Below are 22,601 nucleotides of genomic sequence, written 5' to 3'. Positions count from 1 at the left end.
ACAGGTGAGGTTTTTTATATATCTGATTCAGTAGTTGGCTCCGTTAAAAGAGGATTGCACTTATTTCAATCATATTTTAACACATTGGAGTGCGCAGCAAGGACATCAGGGTTAAAGTGACCAGAACGTTCCAGATAGATGATCCGACACATCAATTAATAACTAAGCAAACGTATGAATAGCGACGGAGATATACACACAAGCGCACGTGCTCCTGCGAACGGGAGAGAAGTTCTGTGAATAACAAGCGCCAGCCCAGTGTAGCCTGGGTTTAAGAACTGTTCCTTTTTTGGTTTACCTATTATGACATTTTCAAAGACGTTTATGTGCTTACTTAGCTTGAGTAATATGTGTGGTAAAACAGTGCTCACATTGATTTGCCTTGTTTGGCAAAGAGGGCAGACTCATAGAAGACCTGGCTCACTCCTCCCCCAGCCAGCCCTCTCTGGAGTTTGACCAGTCCAACCAGAGTTTGCAGACTTCCGTAGCCGAGGTCACGACTGTCCCGGACATTATAGTGAGACTTCAGTGCTGATTCAATATGGGAAAGCTGGAAAAAAAAGAAAAACTTTATTTATTATTGCAAACACAGTTTGAGCACATGCAGGGCAGATCAAAGCATAAGTGGGAGCTATTTGAATGTGAGTGGTGGATTTTGAGGGCAAAATCTGAGGATGATATCAAATAAATCCTCATCTCAAACGGAAAGGCCATGCTTTTGAATAAAGATAGGGAAAAAAAGTTATATAATAACAATTATAACCGTGTGAGGAGGAGCTCTCCAAGTGCATCAATTTGTATGTTTAGGCAACCAAATTTGAATGTGCCTGGAAATAACTTACTTCATCTGGGTCAGTAGAGGTTATGTTGCCACACTGTTGGATGAACTCAAACACATCTTGTTTGGTGGGTCGGAGACCACTGCCCACAAGTTCCACACCGCAACTGCCCACAATCAAAGTGGAGCCAAGTGTGTCCTGCAGCAACTGCAAACAGCCAGAGGGACACAGGATGAAGACATTCTAAATGTTATGTATACGCTTAGATTTTTTATTTAAAAACACAAAAAAGACAGTTGGCTGCAAAATAAAAAGATGAAAAAACAACTTGTACCTGATTGTTTTTAACCAGAAACTCCAAGAAGTTGCCTTGCTCTAAAGAAAGGAAATCTTTGACCTTGAAATTTTTGATCAACTTCCTCTCCAGAGAGGCGATGTGAGCCAGAGTTATGGCTGAGTTCTGAGAGGACAGACTGTCTTTAAGAAACTGCTTCACTTTGGCTGAGAGACACAGATCAGAAATGTCAATCATAACAAAATGCATTATTATACACGATCATGTTAGTTAGTATATGTGTCAAAAAAACACTACGTTGTGGTTTAGTACCTTCACTGGGGAGGGGTGTGCTGAGTTTGTCCCCTTTTGTATTTTTTTCAGTGGTCTGGGGCGCCTTGTCTTTTGGCACCAGGTCGTGTGGGACAGCCAGCGAGCCACCACAGATGGCCAGCTGAAACAGGGCCGTTGCCAGACGGTCACCTGACACCTGCAGCAGAAAGGTCTGGACGTGCTGGATTGGAATTCAGACAAAGCTCTGTATCAGATATATGGTAATTTGACACTCACATGACACCACAAATGACCATACTATAGAGAGCTGATTTAGGTAACAATTGATTTTAATAACAATTAGAACCAACTTATTAGAGGAGTTAAAACTTGAAAAACATCAGTGTGATGGAGAAAATATATATCCAACATGTATTTTGACTTTTCAGTTTGTCCCACGTCCCATATGCTAACATTTCTACTTCAACAGTACATTCCCAAACAGGCAGGTGTAAAACGGGCTCTGCACTTCTAAGATAAATTCAAAAATCCCATTCTTCAGTGTCTAGCACCCACCTTTGTCAGCCTGGGACTGAAGACCCCCACTGCATTTGAGAATACGGCCAGCACTACCTCGGCTGCTGTCAGGGACGCATACTTTTTCCTGAGGTCCAAGCTGCCTGGGGAAGTGAAGCAACCTGCTCCTTGCAATGGCTCCAACACGCTCCTCTTCCTCTTTCTCAGCTGCTCTTGAGTCTCCTCCTCCAGCTCCTTTTGGATGACCTCCATGGCTTGTTCCAAGTTGGCATGCTCAGAACGACTGACCTTGATCAGGGTCTGGAGAGGAGAGGCAGGATTTGTAAACAAGAGGAAAGTTTAGAAAAATATAAGTGAGCAGGTTAATTTGAGTAACCCTCCTTCTACACTGAACTGCTTTTATGTTAACAAGGTTTCAACATGTGCTCTCATCAGCCCAATGCATAGGAGAAATATTCACATTGTGGTTGATCATACGTAATAAATATTCTACTAAAGTACATAGAAAGATAGGAAAGAGCCGTTAGAGCCCTTTAATGGGCCCAAAAAACTTTGTGAGTCAGAGGTATCTTCACATGGCGTGATTTAATAAAGAAAGTAAGACAGCAAAAACCGTTTTCAATCGAAAACCAGAAAGACTTTAAAAAAAGTTAGGGTGGGATATAAGAGGAAAACAAAAGGAAGAGAAAGGCAGGTGTTTACGGCGTTCAGTTAAGATGTTTTTTAAAATGTTTCAAAAATTGGTCAATTGTTATGTCAAAAAGAGGAAAAACTGAAACTTTTATTTACACTTTCTATGATATTTTTCCTAAAGTTAAGCATGTTAAATGCACACTTTAAATACATTTTCTTTTAATATCACAGAACTTATTTATAATTCCTCCAGTTCAATGTGGAAACTGACAATAAATATTGTTGAATATTATTGCAATGTCTTTCTTTGATATTGCAGTCACTAGTAGACCTTTGCAGGAGGTAGATTTTATTTGAATACCCCTGATGTATTGTCTGTTATTGCTTAAGGAAGGTCGAGTCTCTTACCGATATGGGCAGCCCAATGCTGTGTATTCTAATGCCAAGCTCATAGGGAGATTCACAGCTGTAGTGGTCAGCCAAATACTTCATAAACTCAGCCAGGTCTACTCTTGCCTTGCTCTGCTGCTTCCGAAATAAGCGAAGTTGCTAAACAAATGAAACAGAGTAAACACATTTAGGGAAAAGTTAATGGCATGTCAAAAAGTAAAACAGAAAGCACATGTACTCAATACAGCAAACTCCGTCGTGTATTTTCTGTTAAATAGGTCTTTTCATCAGTCACTATTCGTGACAGAAAGAAAGTTTTGGACTGATTCAAAGAATTCGGTGCATGTGACACATAAATCATTCTCTAAAAGGTTCACGTCTCATACAGTCTTATCTTTAAGCTGCACACAACTATTCACATTTTGCGACAATAACCACAGTCACGTAGATTTATTATGACTTGCCATGAGGTGATTTACTTCCTTTCCTGATTTCCCTTGCATCCAACAGAAACACTTTCTCTAGAAACTGAGACGTTAATTTAGTAAATCAGAAATTTTGAGTTCTCCGGGTAATTATCCAAACACTACTGTGTAATATAAAACGTTCAATCTTACATCTAAATCAACAGTGAACAAAAATAAGAGCCAGTCAAAAATGTGAGTCATACCTTCAAGATGTCTGTTGTCCTAATCTGGTGTATATCATCATCCTTGGTGTTACTGTCAATCTTAAACATGCGGTGGATGAGTGGCTGTTTGCAGAGAGGCCCCAGGTTCAGCTCTTCGAAGCACTTCTTGTTCTTCAGCGCAGCCAGTGACTGACCCAGCTCATACAGGGTACAAATGGATGTCACAGCTTCAGTGGACTGACGAAAAGAGGAAAACAAATAATGTTTAGCTACCAAGCATCCAGAAAAACACGGATCAGAAGGGAATGTAAATGTTTGCAAACCTCTATGAACATGTTGATTTCTCTTATGATGTACAGGAGGTCTTTTAGAGCTGGAACATTCCCGGGTCTGATGTTAAAGTTCTTCAAAGAGGAAACCTGCATCAGCACGCATGCCTTGGATATCACCTGGACAGAGGTAATGTCAAACATGATATTTAATGAGTAATTTTAATGAGCGAGTAAGTGTATTTCCCAAAATATTTATATATTCCTCGAAGCTTCAGTGTGCTCCTCACCTTCTCTTCGGTGACCAGCTCTCCCTCTGCAGCGATGTCTCGGATCACACCCTCCATCAGGCTGTTGACTGTATCCGGATCCATGACCCTGTTCCTACTCCGCCTTGTGAGATCCTCCCCAGCCCCCTCCATGGCCTCTACTGCCCGCATATTAGCTCCATGGACCTCTCTGAGCTGCGCACGATAAGCTTCTTTGAACACAGGGAAAGTGTCCCCTCTCAGTGTCTCTTCTTTCACTTTGTTCTTCTGGGCTTTGGTCAAGTTCACTTCTGACCCCAGTTTTGGAAATTCAGACCCGGAGAGGAAGTCAAGTTTAGCGGCTGGTTGCTGCTGCTTTTTTTCAGGCTCTCTCGGAAGGTTACCTGTTGCTGTGGAAGGACATGATGACATTTGTTTGTTTTATAAGCATGGATATGTGACAGTCTTTGTTTTTTACACAAGAAGGGGGATGGTGTAAAGGAGTGTTGCCATCCTACCTGCAGTTGTCGGCAATACGGCAGGGTTGGGACTTGCTGTTGCTTGCTCTTGAAATAACAGATTCTTAGAGTCAGAGGCTTGCCAGTTGTCGTACAGGGACATGTATTGTTCCAGAGGAAGGCCCTCACCAAACTGCCGAAAATAGCAGGTTTGGAGCTGGTCGATTGTTGGAGCACTCAACTGGTAGTTCTTCATCACCTGGAACAAATCAATAAACTGTTACTGACTAGGTGGTTCAAAAGTAAGATGAGGTGAAGGCATGATTCAATATCCAAATTTAAACTATGTCCAAGGAAATGGCTGATTTATGTCACACACACACACACACACACACACACATATATACATGTATTTGTATTTATAAACTAATGTTTCCAATTAAATGTCCTCTGTAGTGCTGGACTGAAAGGAAGTATAGCTTGTGTTATTTTTCATTTTCTACATTTCAGAAAACCCATGAGTTTATTGTGAGTCAGTCCCACCTGCAAAAATGTACTCATTGGAACAAGTGAGTATTATCCTCAACTAAAAAGTAGCGGAATACACTATCAACCTCAGTTTGAGTAAGTGTTTAGAAGTGCAGCACCAGATTTGACATTACTGGGCACTTAAAAAAATACTATATATATGCTGTATTTGTAACCACTATTGCAATCTATAGGATCGAATAAGCTTGTGTATGATTAACATATATGAAGTTGACTATAGAGGTTGTAAAGTTTATGTTGTATACATTTCACAAGACACAGCAACTTGGTTTATGCTACTGCAGCAAAGCAAATATGAACTTATGATAGAACAATTGTACTCAAAGATATTAATGCTGTATGCTTAATGAATAAATGCTAGAAATAAACATAACCACAATAATAGAATTGTTGAAATAACTGACCTCTAAGACTCTCTGGTACAACTGCTGTTGGGTCAGTTGTTCAGCTGGCTTGGATGCAGCAAAGAGTAGGTTATCAGGAAGACAGTGGGTTGTGAATAAAGACGCAGTGGAATGCAAAGGAGGAGCTGGAGGGCTGATTCCTGCTTGAGCGAGGCGCACTTGGTGAGGGTTGACATCTACCTTTGGCATGGTAAAAGTCGGGGTAGCGGCTGTATCTCCACTAAGTGATTCAGTTTCCTGGGGAGTTGCAGACCTACGGTTCTTCGTAGCATTCGTTGAATTCCCAGTTACCGGTTGACTTTGAGGCTGGTGATTCTTATGGAACACCAGTTGACCTTTCAAAACTAGATCTCTTTTCAAAAATACTACCAGGGCGGAAATATTTTTGAAGCCCAAGAGGGCTAAAGCTATATGTCTGCCATATTTCTGACGGTAGACTTTATCCAACGTTTTCAGAGGAATTCCATGTGGATGCTCTTTAATCAGAGCCAATACATTTTCTATGACAATCTCAATCATCTCACTGTCCTCTGTAGTTTCTGATGATGTCCCAGATCCACCTCCAGCTTCTGCTACCCCCTGACTTCCAAACACATGGTCCTTGTGCAACACCAGTTCCCCTTCCACAACCAGATGCCCATGCAGTGAGGCGACAAGGCTTGCCATGGTGTCAAAGCCCAAGGGTAATAAAACCAACTTCTTGTGGTATGTGCGGTTGTAAATTTCGGCCAGTTTTTTAATTGGGATGCCATCTTTTTGCTGCTTCACTAGGGACACTACATTTTCCAAAACCATCTTGACATCCTTGTTCTCTGTTGGTGGAGTGTTTACCCCAACTGCAATTCCAGCCCTCCTCGCATGGTAGTGGGTTTTGTGAAACACCTTTTTCCCCTCAACAATCAGATCCCTATCCAGCGAGGCTAACAGACTAGCTGTTGAGTTGAAGCCCAAAGATGATAGACACAGATTTCTGTGGTAAGCCAGCTGGTAGTATTGGGTCAGTTTTTTCACGGGGATCCCATCTTTGTGCTGTTCCGCCATAGCCACTACATTTTCCCGAACCTCCTCCATCTTGAGTGACACTGTCAGAGGAAGAAGACAACACCGTTAAAGGGAAAACACAATGTACTGCAATGTATTTTAGCAAAGGTTTTTGCTCTCACTACAATGCTACCTTTGCTGTTTAAGTAATGTGCTTTAAAACAGCCTGAAGTATCAAATAAAGAAGAAATCTAAATGATGGTGACAGAAGGAAAAAACACTCTGAAATATAAACTGTCAATATTAATAATCAAATGCTTTCTTACTGGTGCTAATTAAAGAATGACCGATTCGCTGGGCAAATATAGAGTTGCAGGAAAACTTAAGTAAACCCGCTGGATTCATCAGAATTATAGATTTGTCTTATGATATGGTCATATCTTCATCTGTTACCATTTTGAACAAGCACAATCTATTTTAACCAGGAAATAAGAAAGCATTGTTTTGCTCTTGTCCACACCATAACAAAAATATTGAAACACAGTGTAGATCGGAACATGTATTTAAACACCTTTGCTACTGACATTAACCAAATCTAACTGGAGTGAAGAGCTGGCAAACCTGGAGTCCAATAAGTGACACAAGATTGGATATTAATCAGCCTACACTTAGATAGACGTCTATAAATGGAAACAATTCAGTTCTGTGGATACACTGCCTGGAAGTTGACTTACAGTGATAAGAGGTGGTTTGTGGACCCATTAAAAAAAGTAAATTTGTTTGTTCAGGAAATGCATGAATGGCGAGGTATACAAAAATGAATCCCAAGATTCCTTCAGAATGTTGTTGCAGGTCCGATCTGCAGCTACCGCTTGTTTGAGGTCATTGCTGCCAAATCACATTTGATTATTAAACAAATGAAAGGACGGATTTGCATTTTCCAGCGGCACTGCGAATGTCTCATGTGTTCAAATGAAAGGTTAAAATAGCTTGTGTCTTATTAGCTTAGGCACTTTGTGTGCTATTTGATTTAGATGAAGCTCTCATAAAAATTATGATTGTATTGGAACTGTTAACTGTGAAACCATGTATTTAATCTCCTTCTACTCCATGAACCTTCCTTCACCTTGTGCATGGTACAGACTCTGTTATGTTCTCTGTTGTATTTCCTGCTTGATTCATGAAGACAGCTCAGTCTTAAGGATATTCTATAACAATTTAGAATTAATGCAAAATAATCCCCATAAATTTCCAAATTCATAGAATACTTTAACATATTATTTAACTTTTACGGTCCACATTTTTACTGCTTTGGCCCCCTCATTGATTCAAAAAGCTTTATCAAATATGTTTTGCAGCAAGATTGTTGTTTGTTTACATGTAGGAGCACAAAAACAATAATTGGGGGTTTTCGTCATGCCTCTGCATGCAAAAGTGTGTGTTTATTGCCCTTTGAGAATTCGTATTTAACTGCTCTCATAAATAATTTCCTATATTCAGCTGAATAGGTCCGAGTTCACACCACACTGTGATGCAGAAGTCTGAACAAGAGGAGTTCACACAGAAATTTATGATATTCTAGTCAAACAACTAGGAAACACTTTGAGCTATGTACTTCCGTTAACGTCAACTGTGTCACCTGTTCAGCAATTTGAGAAAACTCTGGTAACAAATGCCCTGCAGGCCATAAGGAAACCGAAGGTAAAACTCTTGTACTTGTACTTTTTAAACAAATTTTAAGAAAGACCCATTATTAATGTCTGTTTGCTACAGAGGTTCAATTTGCAAGTATGTTTTTCACTTCACTTTCACAGTATGTTTTTCATCTGCATGAAATACATTCAAATGTAACAGAGAGACACAGAGTAGAGAGAGTATGGTCTACGATCTTCTCAAAACTAAAATCGATATACTATCTTTTACATAACAGAATTAATATTGATCAAGTATTTTAAAATCGGTTTAGTCTTTAGTCATAATATCAGCAGCATATATTGAGGCACAAAGATAAACTAGAGTCTAATTTGCATGAAGAATAAGCAGAGGCAGGTTGATCTTACCTATTCCTTCGTATGACAAGTTCTGTTGTTCATCTCCCTCTGAGTTTCAACTATCATATGAACCCGTAACAACCTTCCTATCTATTTTATAATCCCACCCCCTCCTTGCGGTTTCCTTCTCACCATAATGGCAGAGAAACGAAACTGAAAGCCACCAGCAGGCTCATTCAAGTCTATTGTGTCGGCCACACTCCCTCAATCCCTGGAAATGGTTTTGCCACCTCACACAGACATGGCAATAAAAGAAGGCAATCAAAAAACAGCTGGGTGCAGTCACGCAACATCCACTCAGTCTTTCATAACCTGCAGTGCAGTAACCAAACTTCACTGAAGCACTAATTCATCTAAATGTCCGTGCTTTTAATGTTCAAATGATATTTGCTGGGACTTATTGTTACAGTATTCAGCCGACATGTTGATGAAAGTAAGCAAAGCTGCAATGTCAGGGGGCATCAGTGACGAAGACAGAAGGGAAAACAAAACAGAAGGAGAGTGAGGGTGAAGCTTTGAGTTTCACATTCCTGGCCAGTACCCACCCATTTCCCCCAGCTGAGTAATAAACCATGTGATCTGATTTCAGCCACAGCCCATGCGATGTGTCACTGATACGGACAAGCCTAAACCTAAGTAAACGAAACAGACTAGAAAATGTACTACGTGCGAATTGTCTATTCAGACACGTTAGCACACTTCCTGCCCCCATACTTTGTTAATGCCTCGCTCCTGCGCATCATTTTGCACATTTTGCTGTTTCATGTCCTCCTTACATTACTCAGCTAATGATGACTTCACAACCTGATCCTGAACAGGACACCGTACCCTTTGCTGCACAGATCTATGAGTTACAATGACATGATGGCTGCCACAAGATATTGGGAGGATGACAATTAAAGGAGCACTCTACGGCTGTGTCTTCAATGCAATTTTGAATTGAGCGAGCGGCAGTGTGTTCATGTTCTCTATTTACCTCTGGCCACAGGTTTCACAATGTATTTCTTAAGGGTTTACGACAAACCAAGCCACAGCAACATACCTTGTATTGGTCAGCTTGGAACTATGTTGTCAGTGCTTCATGTCTTCTCTCTCCTCACTGTTAGGGCCATACCTTACAACATGGGGAGATCAATGTAGATGATGAGGAGGAGGAATGCGAGAGGGGATGATGATGGTGACAACAATCAAAGGATTCTGTAATATGTCGAGTCATGACAAGTGGGTCATAACCCTTTTTCGACCTAGGTGAACCTTGCGGTAGTGCTGGATCGGTGCTATAGGCCTGGTTCAGAGTTGGTTTGACTTGACTGCAACTATGGTTTGAGCCACGTCATTACTTCACTGTACACATCACTCTATACATAACTCTACAACGCTAGATCTGACTTCAAGCACATCAACAATGGTGGTGATGATTTCAGTGGTCAGGATAGTCTCAACAGAGGCCCTGACCTAAGTGATTCTTATTTCCAGACCAGCAAAGTGCTGGTGTCTGAATCAAACCAGGTTTTCTGGCCAAGAGACAGTTCTTTGACTGGCAAAACTCAAAGAACTGGTTCAAGTTTACAGGCACGGGCTCCGAAGCTGCACTTCGAGTGTCTAGGTGGAACAGTGGCTATGGATGTGCTTCAGTGTTTACACATATGGTCGAAAAGGGGTGAAATGACAGACTTGGCTCGACCTACTCCTTTACATAGACGACAATATATATAAGATAAGATATTCCTTTATTAGTCCCACAATGGGGGAATTTGCAGTATTACAGCAGCAAGAGTCAAAAAGGCATCAGCAAGTAATAAGTATCATGCAATATATACATTTACAGACACACGCATGACTATACATGAATTTAAGTATGGGATATGCATCTCCTTTTCCATACATTTGTTTTTCACTATCGCATAAACGGCATTCTCCACTTCTGATATCAAGTCAAATGAACCACAAACTACAGGCTGACACACAGTAACTGTAATGGTTCTTTTTTCCAATTCTTTTGTATACCCTTTGTTCTTATGGATCTATCTTAGCTCATTTTTATTGTAAAGCACTTAGCGCTGCAGTTAATGCACGAAAGGTGCTGTATAAATAACATGTATTAATATTATGACTGTGACAGCCAATCGTAGCAGCCGGTAAAGTACCGGTGAACTGTGTGAGCTGTGTGATCTCCCAATACCCTGACACCGAGTTGAACCACTGATTTGAACCCCGGTTAAGTGTGGCGGACTCCCTCCATCTACCTGTTACTGAGCCAGACATCCCCCCATGTGTTGCAGTTGTCGCCTGACTTCTCTCCGCACTGAAGAGATCACAACACGGAAGCGCGTTAAACGGACGGACCGTGCTAGCAAGCGTTGGCGACCGTTAGCAAACAATACCAGGCGTGTTGCGGTTTAACTTTACGTTAACCGCACTAACCGGTCAACAGCGGGATTTTGAATAACCGCTGTCACCGTATTTGAGTTGTATAATCTTAGCACCGCTGAGATTAAGCGCCGTATGATACGGAAGAAGCGAAACTCGGTAACCTAACGCTATTGTTTGCTAATGCTAGCCGACTGCCTAGCTAACCGTATGCTTCATTCAAGTCACATGGCGCAAATAGGAAAAACGAACACTCTACTCCGAATTGTCTTACAAAATAAAGATTTAATCATTATTATTATTATAATCACACAGAATATATCATTTCAGCTTCATGTCGACGCCTGCTGCATGAGGATTTGAGTTTAGTTTAGTCCCTTTGTTTCGTGGATGTTTAAAAGCGGTTTTCTTCCTGGTGAATTATAAAATATTGGTTCATTTTAGCCAACTCTTATCCCCACTTTTATGTTTTTATTATGGGTGTAAAACAGTAGGGGACCGCACACGAACAACTAAGTAGAGTTCACAGGTTTTGGAGCTACACTAATTTGAGATGAATGACAGAGACATTTTTTCACAGGTACCGTGAATGCAGCATTGTGTTGAAAACAAAGTGACATCATTTTCTACAGAATCGAAACTGTTCCACGCGAGTACTAAAGCTCAGATGGCACAATACAAATTTAACACAGATATCATCTTATTTTGAGTTCCTAAAGCAAACCGCCTGAAATCGTGTTACCCCAAAAAGTAATCTGGCAACAACATGAGGCATTAATGCACCAGAAATTATTAAGTAATAAAGTAGAATAAAAATTACCATACATTTCCACTTTCTCTTTTTAATTCTTAACATTTTATAATTCAATATCAAGAGACGGTGTCAGTAAACATACAATTAGATACAAACAAACAATTGGATCTTACATTTTAGCCCAACCAGCACCATCCCTTTGTTCCACGATTCAGACAGGGTATTTAAAAGACAGGATGTCATGTGGTGAATGAGGAAGCAAATAAAAATAGAAATACATTTAGGAACAGATTGTTGAAGTGTTATTCATAGTTGGCTTTGAGGCATTATCTGGCCTGCCTTAGTCATCTTGGAAGCACATAGCATTAGGAGTCCATGCTGAAAGCCTAAATTATATTTCATAAAGCCTTTGAGATATATATATATATATCAACACAGAGGATTTGACATAAAGTCGAGAAGATGGGACTGCAGCTTTCTGATTAAGATAAGTAATTAGAAAGTAATGCTGGTAAAGGCAGTTATACTAATGATCTGCCTCTAAGAAAGATCTTGTGCATTATTGTATGGTGGGGTGACTATCATTGTGTGCTCATCACGTTTATTTTAATCCCATACAAATTTATATTTGAAATCATTCGTTTTGTCTGTGTACACAGCATCAAAGTACTCTGCCTCTGCCACTGTCAGTTGGTTTTTCCAGTCTCCAGTTATTCCTGAAACACAACACCCAACAATAGGAATCATTTGATGTAACAATTTGTAAAAACATGTCCTTATTTTAATGGACAGTGGACCACATCTACTAACAGTACTGTATGTACTATTTAATGGAACACACACCTTTCCTGAGAAATTCTGAGTTTGTCCTGTCCATTATTTCACAAGGAACAGCAGAGTAGTTTGACATGTTGTTCTGCTTCATATTCTTGAACAAACATCGGTCTGTTATCTTCTCTATCACCTCTGTGGTCAGAGGTTTCTCCAAGTACTGAGCAATTCTGGATACAGAGTCATTCAGGTCCTGCACCAAAGAAAAGAAAAACAACTTGGCATTCATTCCTACAATAGTTCATAAATTATCACGTATTCTGAGGTCAGAATTGTTCCAAAAAAAAATTACAGAGATTTTGGTCGGACGTTTTCAGGAGTACTGCTAAATCTCACCATTATCATCTCTTCATAGGAGATGTACATGATGCGCTCTTTGTCTTCAGCATTCAGCCAACCCTTTATATGATCAAACCATGAACCATGACAAACTAGAAAGGAGAGAAAAATCACATTAAGTATTTAACATATATTACGATGATCTATTATCACTAAGTGCGTATACTGTATTGCATAGGTGTAACACTGAGCCCGACCTTTTCCATCAAGGAACTTGTGGAGGAACTCTCCCTGTGGGCCTGGGTTAACCAGGAACGAGGCCACTTCGGAATAATGTAAGAAAGATGTAAACACATCTTTGGGATTCCTCATGACATAGATGACCTGTAGTGAGAATGACATGGCTTAATCAATTATGGTACATGGAGCTCTTCAACTATGCCTGAGGTAAATCAAAATTACACTTCAATCTGCTCTGTTCTAATTTCTCACAAAGAATTGTCTGTAGTTGTGTAGGACTTTTGAGTGGCAGCAAATACAAATGCCTGGGATGTAGTTGAGTTAAGAGGATTTGACATTTCAGAAAAGTAGAATCCTGAAATCTGGGAGGTTGACCTCAGGACCATGTGGACTTCAGTGGTGGGACCACCTACACTGTAATTCTTACTGGTGCATAAACAGAGTTAGGAAGTATCAAATCGTTTCTAGAATTGCTTGGAGTTCAATCAGGCAAATGAAAGCACTCGTATGATGGAAAAAATAAAGAAGCTGTATAAAGGCTAGAGTGGGTATTGTGCCTTTTTCATGACAGCTATGTTGACATTCAAAGTCATTTCAATGAGAGAGTAAAAGTACATGCGTAAGGCAAGGCAAATTTATTTGCTAAGCACATTTCCACAGCAGCCCAATTCAAGTGCTTCACATAAGGTACAAAGCAACATTAGAAAATACAAAGATCATATAGACTGAGGAGTAAAATAAACAGAATAATATGAAATACATGAGTAGAAAGTTACTTTGCAGTGTAAGAAATTAGAAACAATTTGATTTCAAACTGCAAACAGTTAAGTCTTCACCCTTGATTTAATAGAAGTTTGAGCTGCAGCTGACCTGTAGTTCTCTGTATAAGACAGATTTACCTTTGGCTTTACTTCAAAGAAGCCCGGAGGCATCATGTTGTAGTGGAAGTGAGTCGCAAACATGCGAGGAGACGGCCTTTTTTCTAGGTTAAGGTCCCTGGACCGATGCATCTCCAACCAGGGCACTCGGTCCCAGTTGTGGAGAGACTCAACGGAGGCCGGATCGCCTCCACTCATGATCAGTGGGACAATCTCCTGCGACCAAGTTGTGCCTGAATAAAGAAAACAGGTTTCAGAGGGCAGGCTAAGCAAACAGCCCATTCTAAAAGGGTATGTTTAGAACGGGCACTGCATTAGTACGTGCAAATTACTGTTATCCTATGATCCACTGGAAAGAAGATAACTCACTCTTTTGGATTTGGGAAAGTTGTTACAGAGTGGAGGTTCTTCTCTCACTGATTATCTGTGATAAGTACTGACAGCAGCGTGCACAGACACAAACCACTAAGCAGCTTTGAGAAGTGACAGCTTATACCATCAATCCCCCACAATGTTTGCTTTTTAACTGGTGAGAACCGGTTAAGTACACTGATTTTGCTAAGGATTGCTCGTCTTGTTTGCAAAGAATATTCCACATTCCCAAATGGTGCTCACTGCAGGATAGAAACAACACGTGGTCTTTGACCTGCGGTAAAGTAGTTCTTAGTTGTTTCTCAAGCTGCTTCTGTAAGCATCAACCTTTTTGTTGAGGAAAACAGAAAGAGGCAGTGTTATTCACACTGAGTTGTGCTCCTATAAAAGAAGTAGCGAAGAGTCCAAGATATATAATTCCTCCTGTTTGAACATGATACACATATTTTTTGTTCTGGCCTGAATATGATTTTGTTAAACAGCTCAAAGTTACAGATAGTGTTTGTGAAACAGTAAAACTTAAAATGGGGTTCGATGAAACTGTATTATTTTTAAATTGGAGTAACACCAAATTCATGACCCAAAAGTTTTTGGGCGTTGTTATAAACAACAACCAGAACTTGGAAAACACTTGTAGTATAAATTATAGAAAGTGGGCAAAAGTATTGTAGTCCTATATACAAAGCGAAGGGCAGTTAAGATATTTTACATAGTTCACTTATTCCTCCATGTTTTGGTTATAGCACCGAGATGTTGGGAAACACATATAAACTAATATTAGACCCTTGTGTGTATTACAGAAAAGAGCATTAAGACTTAAAATCAAGAGGTGTCATCGTTCAAAAACACCAAAACAAAAATCGGAGCAGGCCGGCAAAGGTGCACGGAGGGGGGTGGAAGAGAGGAGAAGGAGGCACCGCACGGTCGTGGACAGGGCTCAGACAGAAAAATAGAAGGGGTGGGAGAGAACTCGCGTGCCACACCAACACAACCCCGGCCTCGGGAGACACGCTGGCCCTGGGGCGCAGCGCGAGACCCTAAGCACCTGTGGGGGGGGGGGGGGTTGGGTGCCGGTAATGATCCTTCCGCAGATTCACCTACGGAAACCTTGTTACGACTTTTACTTCCTCTAGATAGTCAAGTTTGATCGTCTTCTCGGCGCTCCGCCAGGGCCGTTACCGACTCCGGCGGGGCCGATCCGAGGACCTCACTAAACCATCCAATCGGTAGTAGCGACGGGCGGTGTGTACAAAGGGCAGGACCTCAGCAGCCTGTGAAAGACTGTTTAGTGTTGCAGGGCTCATCTTCAGGCCAGGTAGAGCATGCATAGGCTCAAATAACCTTGAGAACCTGCTGCTTTTCGCGGCTGAACAAAGCCTATCGGTAATGTTGTTGTGCATACAGGATTTAGTCCAAAGGAGTCAAGGTCTCTTCCAATAAAGGTTATTGATAACATTCCACTGAAGTTTGACTTTTTGAATTATTACAATACTTATTGGCAGCTAGTTATCATATCTTTCGCTCCATGAAACGCTTGTTAACGCTCAGTAGTACACATATGGTATTATAATGTATTTGCATTAAAAAATTCCCCTTACATTACTTTTACTTTTATACTTTAAGTAGTTTTGAAAACAGTACTTTTACACTTTTACTTAAGTAAAAAGCTTGAGTTGATACTTCAACTTCTACAAAAGTATTTTTAAACCCTAGTATCTATACTTCTACTTGAGTAATAAATGGGAATACTTTTGACACCTCTGTTAAAATCAAAGTCAATGTAAGAGAACATAGCAGTAAACTGTTTAAGAAGTCACAGGGTTAAAGGTTAAAGATGTGGTTGACTTAAAAATATTTTTGGTTATATATAAAGCTGCTAACTGAAAACCTGTAAAAACTGTTTACATTAATATCAAATTATGAGGATTATAGAAGGAGGTATAATATCAGACGTCCATATCCACGCATTATATTAAATAGGAAAAAAATAATGAAAATGACCTATTTAAGTATTATGTTGTGATGATTGCTACTGATTTTTGTATAACTGATTTGTTATGTGATTTGGGAAAAGAAAGGAAATCAATAAAAGGTAGGTCCTTTTTGATTTATTATTAATATGAAAGGACCATTTGATCGAAGACTTTTCTTCTCTGTGTTCCTTTTTCGTTCATGGAATGCGTACAAATAAAAGTGTATTGTGCATTCAATCCAAGAAGTCTCTGTGACTACTATTGGGTGTGACGAGTTAAAGAGATAGTCTCAACTTTTGCAAAACATACATTTCATGATAAAGTCAATTAGAAGAGCAGTGTAGCATGCATCACATGTCAATTGCAGGCATAATCACAGTTAATTTGTTGAGAGAAAAAATAACAACAAAAAAAAACAGCAAAGAATGATAATACTAATAATAACATGATTTTTAGCACCATATGATCCCATATGGTGCTATGAGATACCGCCGCTGATGCATTAATCTCAATAAAAAAAATTATTTGGGTTTGGATGAATTTGACAAAAGTTCTGTCAGACAGTAGAAGAGAGTTCAGGCGCCACTGTTTATATGGGGAAGGATGATCAGGAAAATTTAGTTCAAAGGATAGGGGGGCGTGGTCAGATATAACTATGCTATGATAAGTGGGAGGGCTAGAAAAGGGTATAAACCGCGCATCTAGAATAAAATAATCAATCCTAGAAAATGTATGGTGAACTGGTGAAAAAAAGAAAAAGCCTTTCCTGTGGGGAAGTGAAAATGCCAGGGGTCAACCATTCCGTACTGCTCAATAAAGGTACTAATAGCTGTGGCCATTTTAGACCGTTTTGCATGTCTGGTAGAAGACCGATCAAGACTGGGGCAAAGAACACAGTTAAAGTCACCCCCAACAATCAAGTGGTGGCTATTGACCCCAGGGACAGTAGAAAAAAAGGAGATAATAAAAGCGCTGTCGTCCCGGTTTGGAGCGTATACACTGGCGAGAATAACAGGTTTGTTGAAAAGAGGACCGGTGACTATGATGAACCGGCCATTCGTGTCTGCAATTATCTGATCACTATCAAAGGTGACACTTTTGTGTATAAGAATAGCTGCGCCCCTGGCCCTAGCGTTGAACTAGGAATGCAAAGACTTTCCCCACCCAACTCCTCTGAATACCTAAAACAGCTGAACTTCGTAAGTGTGTCTCTTTGAGGAAGGCTACCCCTACCCCAAGTTGACTGCGGTCAAGCCAGCCGACACTCGAGTGTCTTCGGTCAAATCAGCCGACACAGAAATTCTACTGCACCCATATACTGATATTTATGGTAAACGCATTCGAACCGCCCAGAACGGAAACGGGGATATTTCAAAGTACTATAAAAACAGTTTGCTCAATAATTCCAGAATTAGACTGATATGGCTGTGTTCAGGACCTCTCAGGCTACCCACACAATGAATATTAGACATGTTTACTGTATAGATTCAGAGATTTTTCAAAGTAAAGTGCAAGATTTCCCATGTGGAATACATCATTTCTGGATATTTCAAAGTACTATAAAAACTGTTTGCTCAATAATTCCAGAGTGAGACTGATATGCCTGTGTTCAGGACCTCTCAGGCTACCCACACACTGAATATTAGACATTTTTACTGTATAGATTAAGAGATTTTTCAAAGTAAAGTGCAACATTTCTACTGTGTAATAGATCATTTCTGGATATTTCAAAGAACTATAAAAACAGTTTGCTCAATAATTCCAGAGAGACACTGATAAGACTGTGTTCAGGACCTCTCAGGCTACCCACACACTGAATATCAGACAGTTTTACTGTATAGATTAAGAGATTTTTCAAAGTAAAATGCAACATTTCTACTGTGTAATAGATAATTTCTTGTTATTTGAAAGTACTATAAAAATACTTTTCCCAATAATTCCAGAGTTAGACTGATATGGCTGTGTTCAGGACCTCTCAGGCTACCCACACAATGAATATTATACATTTTTACTGTATAGATTAAGAGATTTTTCAAAGTAAAGTGCAAGATTTCCCATGTGGAATACATCATTTCTGGATATTTCAAAGTACTATAAAAACTGTTTGCTCAATAATTCCAGAGTGAGACTGATATGCCTGTGTTCAGGACCTCTCAGGCTACCCACACACTGAATATTATACATTTTTACTGTATAGATTAAGAGATTTTTCAAAGTAAAGTGCAACATTTCTACTGTGTAATAGATAATTTCTGGATATCTATTACAGTTTGCAGTCACAAAACTTTACAGGTTTTTTTTTTCTATCAAAGTGAAGGCCACGTTTGAAGATGGGTGTGGCCCAACAATGGCACCTGAATTACGAGGTTAAAAGGAAGGGAACAATTTAGCATCATGGCTGGTTAGGTTTTCTAATTTTATTTTCGTTTTAATATCACAGTTGAGTGATGTTTTGGGTTTTTACATAAAGGTTTTAGGTTCCCATTTTATACAAAAAATGACATTTTTACCTTGTTATAAAGAACAAAGCTTTTGACAACTACTCCGGTGTTTTATTTATAAAAAGTATTTTTTTCCTCCATTGTTTGCGTTATGTATGTATTTTGTTATATATTACCTGTACTTACAAGTTTTGCAATAGTGAAATGGAGATAAATAATCAAGCTCGAAGGGAGCAAAGGAGCCACAGTTGGTGCCAATTCAGAAAATATTATAAAATACAACACTACTAATTAAACAGAGCATAATTCATAGGAAAAAAAATAGTATTTGTAGTGTAAAAAGGATAAGATAATAAACAAAATGCTCAACATAATTAACAAATACAAAGGGAGTCTTTCACGCTGCGATCAAGAAATTGAAAAGACATCGCTTAGGCAATATTGATTTTTAAATATGGGTGCGGCTGAAAGAGAGGGTAGGACAGTTACAGATTCCAAGAAAAGGGACTAGTCATAGGAGTGGGAATAGAAGCATATCAGTCTGACTCTGGAATTATTGAGCAAACTGTTTTTATAGTACTTTGAAATATCCAGAAATGATCTATTACACAGTAGAAATGTTGCACTTTACTTTGAAAAATCTCTTAATCTATACAGTAAAAATGTCTAATATTCAGTATGTGGGTAGCCTTAGAGGTCCTGAACACAGGCATATCAGTCTTACTCTGGAATTATTGAGCAAACAGTTTTTATAGTACTTTGAAATATCAAGAAATTAACCGATTTGATTGGGCACATGTTTGACTTTACTTTGAAAAAAATCTTAATCTATACAGTAAAAATGTCTGATATTGAGTGTGTGGGTAGCCTGAGAGGTCCTGAACACAGTCATATCAGTGTCTCTCTAGAATTATTGAGCAAAGTATTTTTATAGTGCTTTGAAATATCCAGAAATTATGTATTACACGGTCAAAATGTTGCACTTTACTTTGGAAAATCTCTTAATTTATACAGTAAAAATGTCTGATATTCAGTGTGTGGGTAGTCAGAGAGGTCCTGAACACAGCCATATCAGTGTCTCTCTGGAATTATTGAGCAAACTGTTTTTATAGTACTTTGAAATATCCAGAAATTATGTATTCCACAGTGGAAATGTTGGAATTTACTTTGAAATATCTCTTAATCTGTACAGTAAAAATGTCTGATATTCAGTATGTGGGTAGTCAAAGAAGTCCTAAACACAGTCATATCAGTATCACTCTGGAATTATTGGGCAAAGTCTTTTTATAGTACTTTGAAATATCCAGAAATGATGTATTCCACAGTGGAAATGTTGTACTTTACTTTGAAATATCTCTTAATCTGTACAGTAAAAATGTCTGATATTCAGTATGTGGCTAGTCAAAGAAGTCCTAAACACAGTCATATCAGTATCACTCTGGAATTATTGGGCAAAGTCTTTTTATAGTACTTTGAAATATCCAGAAATGATGTATTCCACAGTGGAAATGTTGGACTTTACTTTGAAATATCTCTTAATCTGTACAGTAAAAATGTCTGATATTCAGTATGTGGCTAGTCAAAGAAGTCCTAAACACAGTCATATCAGTATCACTCTGGAATTATTGGGCAAAGTCTTTTTATAGTACTTTGAAATATCCAGAAATGATGTATTCCACAGTGGAAATGTTGGACTTTACTTTGAAATATCTCTTAATTTATACAGTAAAAAGGTCTGATATTCAGTGTGTGGGTATTCAGAGAGGTCCTGAACACAGCCATATCAGTCTCACTCTGGAATTATTGGGCAAAGTATTTTTATAGTACTTTGAAATATCCAGAAATGATCTATTACACAGTAGAAATGTTGCACTTTACTTTGAAAAATCTCCTAATCTATACAGTAAAAATGTCTGATATTGAGTGTGTGGGTAGCCTGAGAGGTCCTGAACACAGTCTTATCAGTGTCTCTCTGGAATTATTGAGCAAACTGTTTTTATAGTTCTTTGAAATATCCAGAAATGATCTATTACACAGTAGAAATGTTGCACTTTACTTTAAAAAATCTCTTAATCTATACAGTAAAAATGTATAATATTCAGTGTGTGGGTAGCCTGAGAGGTCCTGAACACAGGCATATCAGTCTCACTCTGGAATTATTGAGCAAACAGTTTTTATAGTACTTTGAAATATCCAGAAATGATGTATTCCACATGGGAAATCTTGCACTTTACTTTGAAAAATCTCTTAATCTATACAGTAAACATGTCTAATATTCATTGTGTGGGTAGCCTGAGAGGTCCTGAACACAGCCATATCAGTCTAACTCTGGAATTATTGGGAAAAGTATTTTTATAGTACTTTCAAATAACAAGAAATTATCTATTACACAGTAGAAATGTTGCACTTTACTTTGAAAAATCTCTTAATCTATACAGTAAAACTGTCTGATATTCAGTGTGTGGGTAGCCTGAGAGGTCCTGAACACAGTCTTATCAGTGTCTCTCTGGAATTATTGGGAAAAGTATTTTTATAGTACTTTGAAATATCCAGAAATGATGTATTCCACAGTGGAAATGTTAGACTTTACTTTGAAATATCTCTTAATTTATACAGTAAAAATGTCTAATATTCAGTATGTGGGTAGCCTGAGAGGTCCTGAACACAGGCATATCAGTCTCACTCTGGAATTATTGGGCAAACACTTTTTTTGGTACTTTGAAATATCCAGAAATGAACCGATTTGATTGGGCACATGTTTGACTTTACTTTAAAAAATATCTTAATTTATACAGTAAAAATGTCTGATATTGAGTGTGTGGGTAGCCTGAGAGGTCCTGAACACAGTCATATCAGTGTCTCTCTGGAATTATTGAGCAAACTGTTTTTATAGTACTTTGAAATATCCCTGTTCCCGTTCTGGGCGGTTCGGATGCGTTTACCATAAATATCAGTATATGGGTGCAGTAGAATTTCTGTGTCGGCTGATTTGACCACAGAGACTCGAGTGTCGGCTGGCTTGACCGCAGTCCAAGTTGACCTAAATGTGCCAGTAACTTTATCATGAAATGTATGTTTTGCAAAAAAAGAATAAAAAAAAACAAAAAACAAACAAACTATGATTTAAAGAGCTAGTCACAACTTTGACACAATTTGTCGAGATAATTTGCGCAACTTTTGCACACAATACAGTGGTGTGAACTTACCTGACTTGGGATATGTTACAATGACAATATCATCGGGGCGAAACGTGAAGTCCTCGTAGTATTGCAGGCTTTGTGGAGGGCACAGCCCTGAAGGCAGATATACCCCTTTGTACAGCGTGTACAAGTCCGCTTCAGTCATACTGTCGTTCAAGGAGAAAAACAACGAGTCGTGTGCAGCAGCTTCAGCAAACAGGTCGCTTCCACTGAGGCGGCACACTTTTATTGCTTTATATTGACTAACTTACGGTCGCAGGGGTTGTTGTGGACTGAACTCACCTCATCTAAGCCCCGCCCTCTTCAATATCATATCACACTTGATTTTGTTGGAGCACGTCTCTCTCTGTCCCCCCATGTATTACTGCCAATCTCGCATTGTTTGCTCTCTCTTCCCCTCTCTCTCTCTCTCTCTCTCTCTCTCTCTCTCTCTCTCTCTCTCTCTCTCTCTCTCTGTGTTGAAATCATTCAACAAAAGGTAACCTAAGGCCTGAAATAAAAAATAATATCTACCTGTTGTCTCAGCTTGTTAGACAAACCTGCACAGTCACGTCATTGTATGCATTCATACATGTAAACCTAAAATAACACAACACAACGTATTACTATGACTACAAATTTTCTGGGTTATTTGAGAAGTCTTGATATCTTAGAAGAGATACTGTGGCTCAGCATGGAATGGATAGATATTAGGGTTGGTTTGAAGTATTCTAGGCTTATGGATGTGATATTTGCCCACAAGAGAGACAAGTTGGAGAATATTGTTAGTAGATTTTGAGCCTGGAT

The 22,601-nt window shown here is 39.1% G+C and overlaps 2 protein-coding genes across 5 annotated transcripts in view; both read right to left on the bottom strand.

Annotated features, from left to right (window-relative positions):
• The window catches only part of wu:fj29h11 (uncharacterized), a 40,392-nt gene extending 28,555 nt beyond the window's left edge, over nucleotides 1-11,837 (bottom strand). Inside the window, exons 1-13 of one of the 3 annotated variants that reach the window (XM_053413173.1) lie at nucleotides 11,775-11,837; nucleotides 9,520-9,591; nucleotides 5,446-6,527; nucleotides 4,553-4,751; nucleotides 4,077-4,444; nucleotides 3,841-3,966; nucleotides 3,557-3,754; nucleotides 2,905-3,045; nucleotides 1,903-2,163; nucleotides 1,387-1,567; nucleotides 1,114-1,280; nucleotides 843-986; nucleotides 372-550 (exon numbers count right to left, since the gene is read on the bottom strand). In XM_053413173.1, coding sequence (XP_053269148.1) covers nucleotides 372-550; nucleotides 843-986; nucleotides 1,114-1,280; nucleotides 1,387-1,567; nucleotides 1,903-2,163; nucleotides 2,905-3,045; nucleotides 3,557-3,754; nucleotides 3,841-3,966; nucleotides 4,077-4,444; nucleotides 4,553-4,751; nucleotides 5,446-6,516 — 3,035 coding nt within the window. In that variant the 5' untranslated portion in view covers nucleotides 6,517-6,527; nucleotides 9,520-9,591; nucleotides 11,775-11,837. Of the gene's footprint in view, nucleotides 1-371; nucleotides 551-842; nucleotides 987-1,113; nucleotides 1,281-1,386; nucleotides 1,568-1,902; nucleotides 2,164-2,904; nucleotides 3,046-3,556; nucleotides 3,755-3,840; nucleotides 3,967-4,076; nucleotides 4,445-4,552; nucleotides 4,752-5,445; nucleotides 6,528-8,486; nucleotides 8,692-9,519; nucleotides 9,592-10,723; nucleotides 11,536-11,774 lie in introns of those variants that run through there. The other 2 variants (XM_053413171.1, XM_053413172.1) reach the window with 2 other exon arrangements.
• LOC128426341 (sulfotransferase 2B1) lies at nucleotides 11,674-22,240 on the bottom strand. 2 transcript variants are annotated; one of them, XM_053413174.1, is made up of 7 exons: nucleotides 22,098-22,240; nucleotides 21,822-21,961; nucleotides 13,851-14,062; nucleotides 12,969-13,095; nucleotides 12,769-12,863; nucleotides 12,445-12,625; nucleotides 11,674-12,317 (listed from the first exon to the last, which is right to left on the bottom strand). In XM_053413174.1, the coding sequence occupies exons 1-7, from the start codon at nucleotides 22,100-22,102 to the stop codon at nucleotides 12,208-12,210; spliced, it is 870 nt and encodes a 289-aa protein (XP_053269149.1). In that variant the 5' UTR covers nucleotides 22,103-22,240; the 3' UTR covers nucleotides 11,674-12,207. The 2 variants fall into 2 exon arrangements, with proteins under 2 accessions (XP_053269149.1, XP_053269150.1); XM_053413175.1 differs by having other exon boundaries at nucleotides 22,067-22,198.
• Between the last annotated feature and the right edge of the window lie 361 nt (nucleotides 22,241-22,601).

This window comes from Pleuronectes platessa, chromosome 21 (genome assembly GCF_947347685.1).
Source record: "Pleuronectes platessa chromosome 21, fPlePla1.1, whole genome shotgun sequence".
Taxonomy (NCBI): domain Eukaryota; kingdom Metazoa; phylum Chordata; class Actinopteri; order Pleuronectiformes; family Pleuronectidae; genus Pleuronectes; species Pleuronectes platessa.
This window is presented reverse-complemented; position numbering and strand designations above follow the sequence as displayed.

Coding starts and splice junctions, on each gene's coding strand:
- LOC128426341 (XM_053413174.1), bottom strand. Junction 12,626..12,768: donor CCTATGAAGAGATGATAATG/GTGAGATTTAGC, acceptor TCTTTGGTGCAG/GACCTGAATGACTCTGTATC. Junction 12,318..12,444: donor CTCAGAATTTCTCAGGAAAG/GTGTGTGTTCCA, acceptor GTTGTGTTTCAG/GAATAACTGGAGACTGGAAA.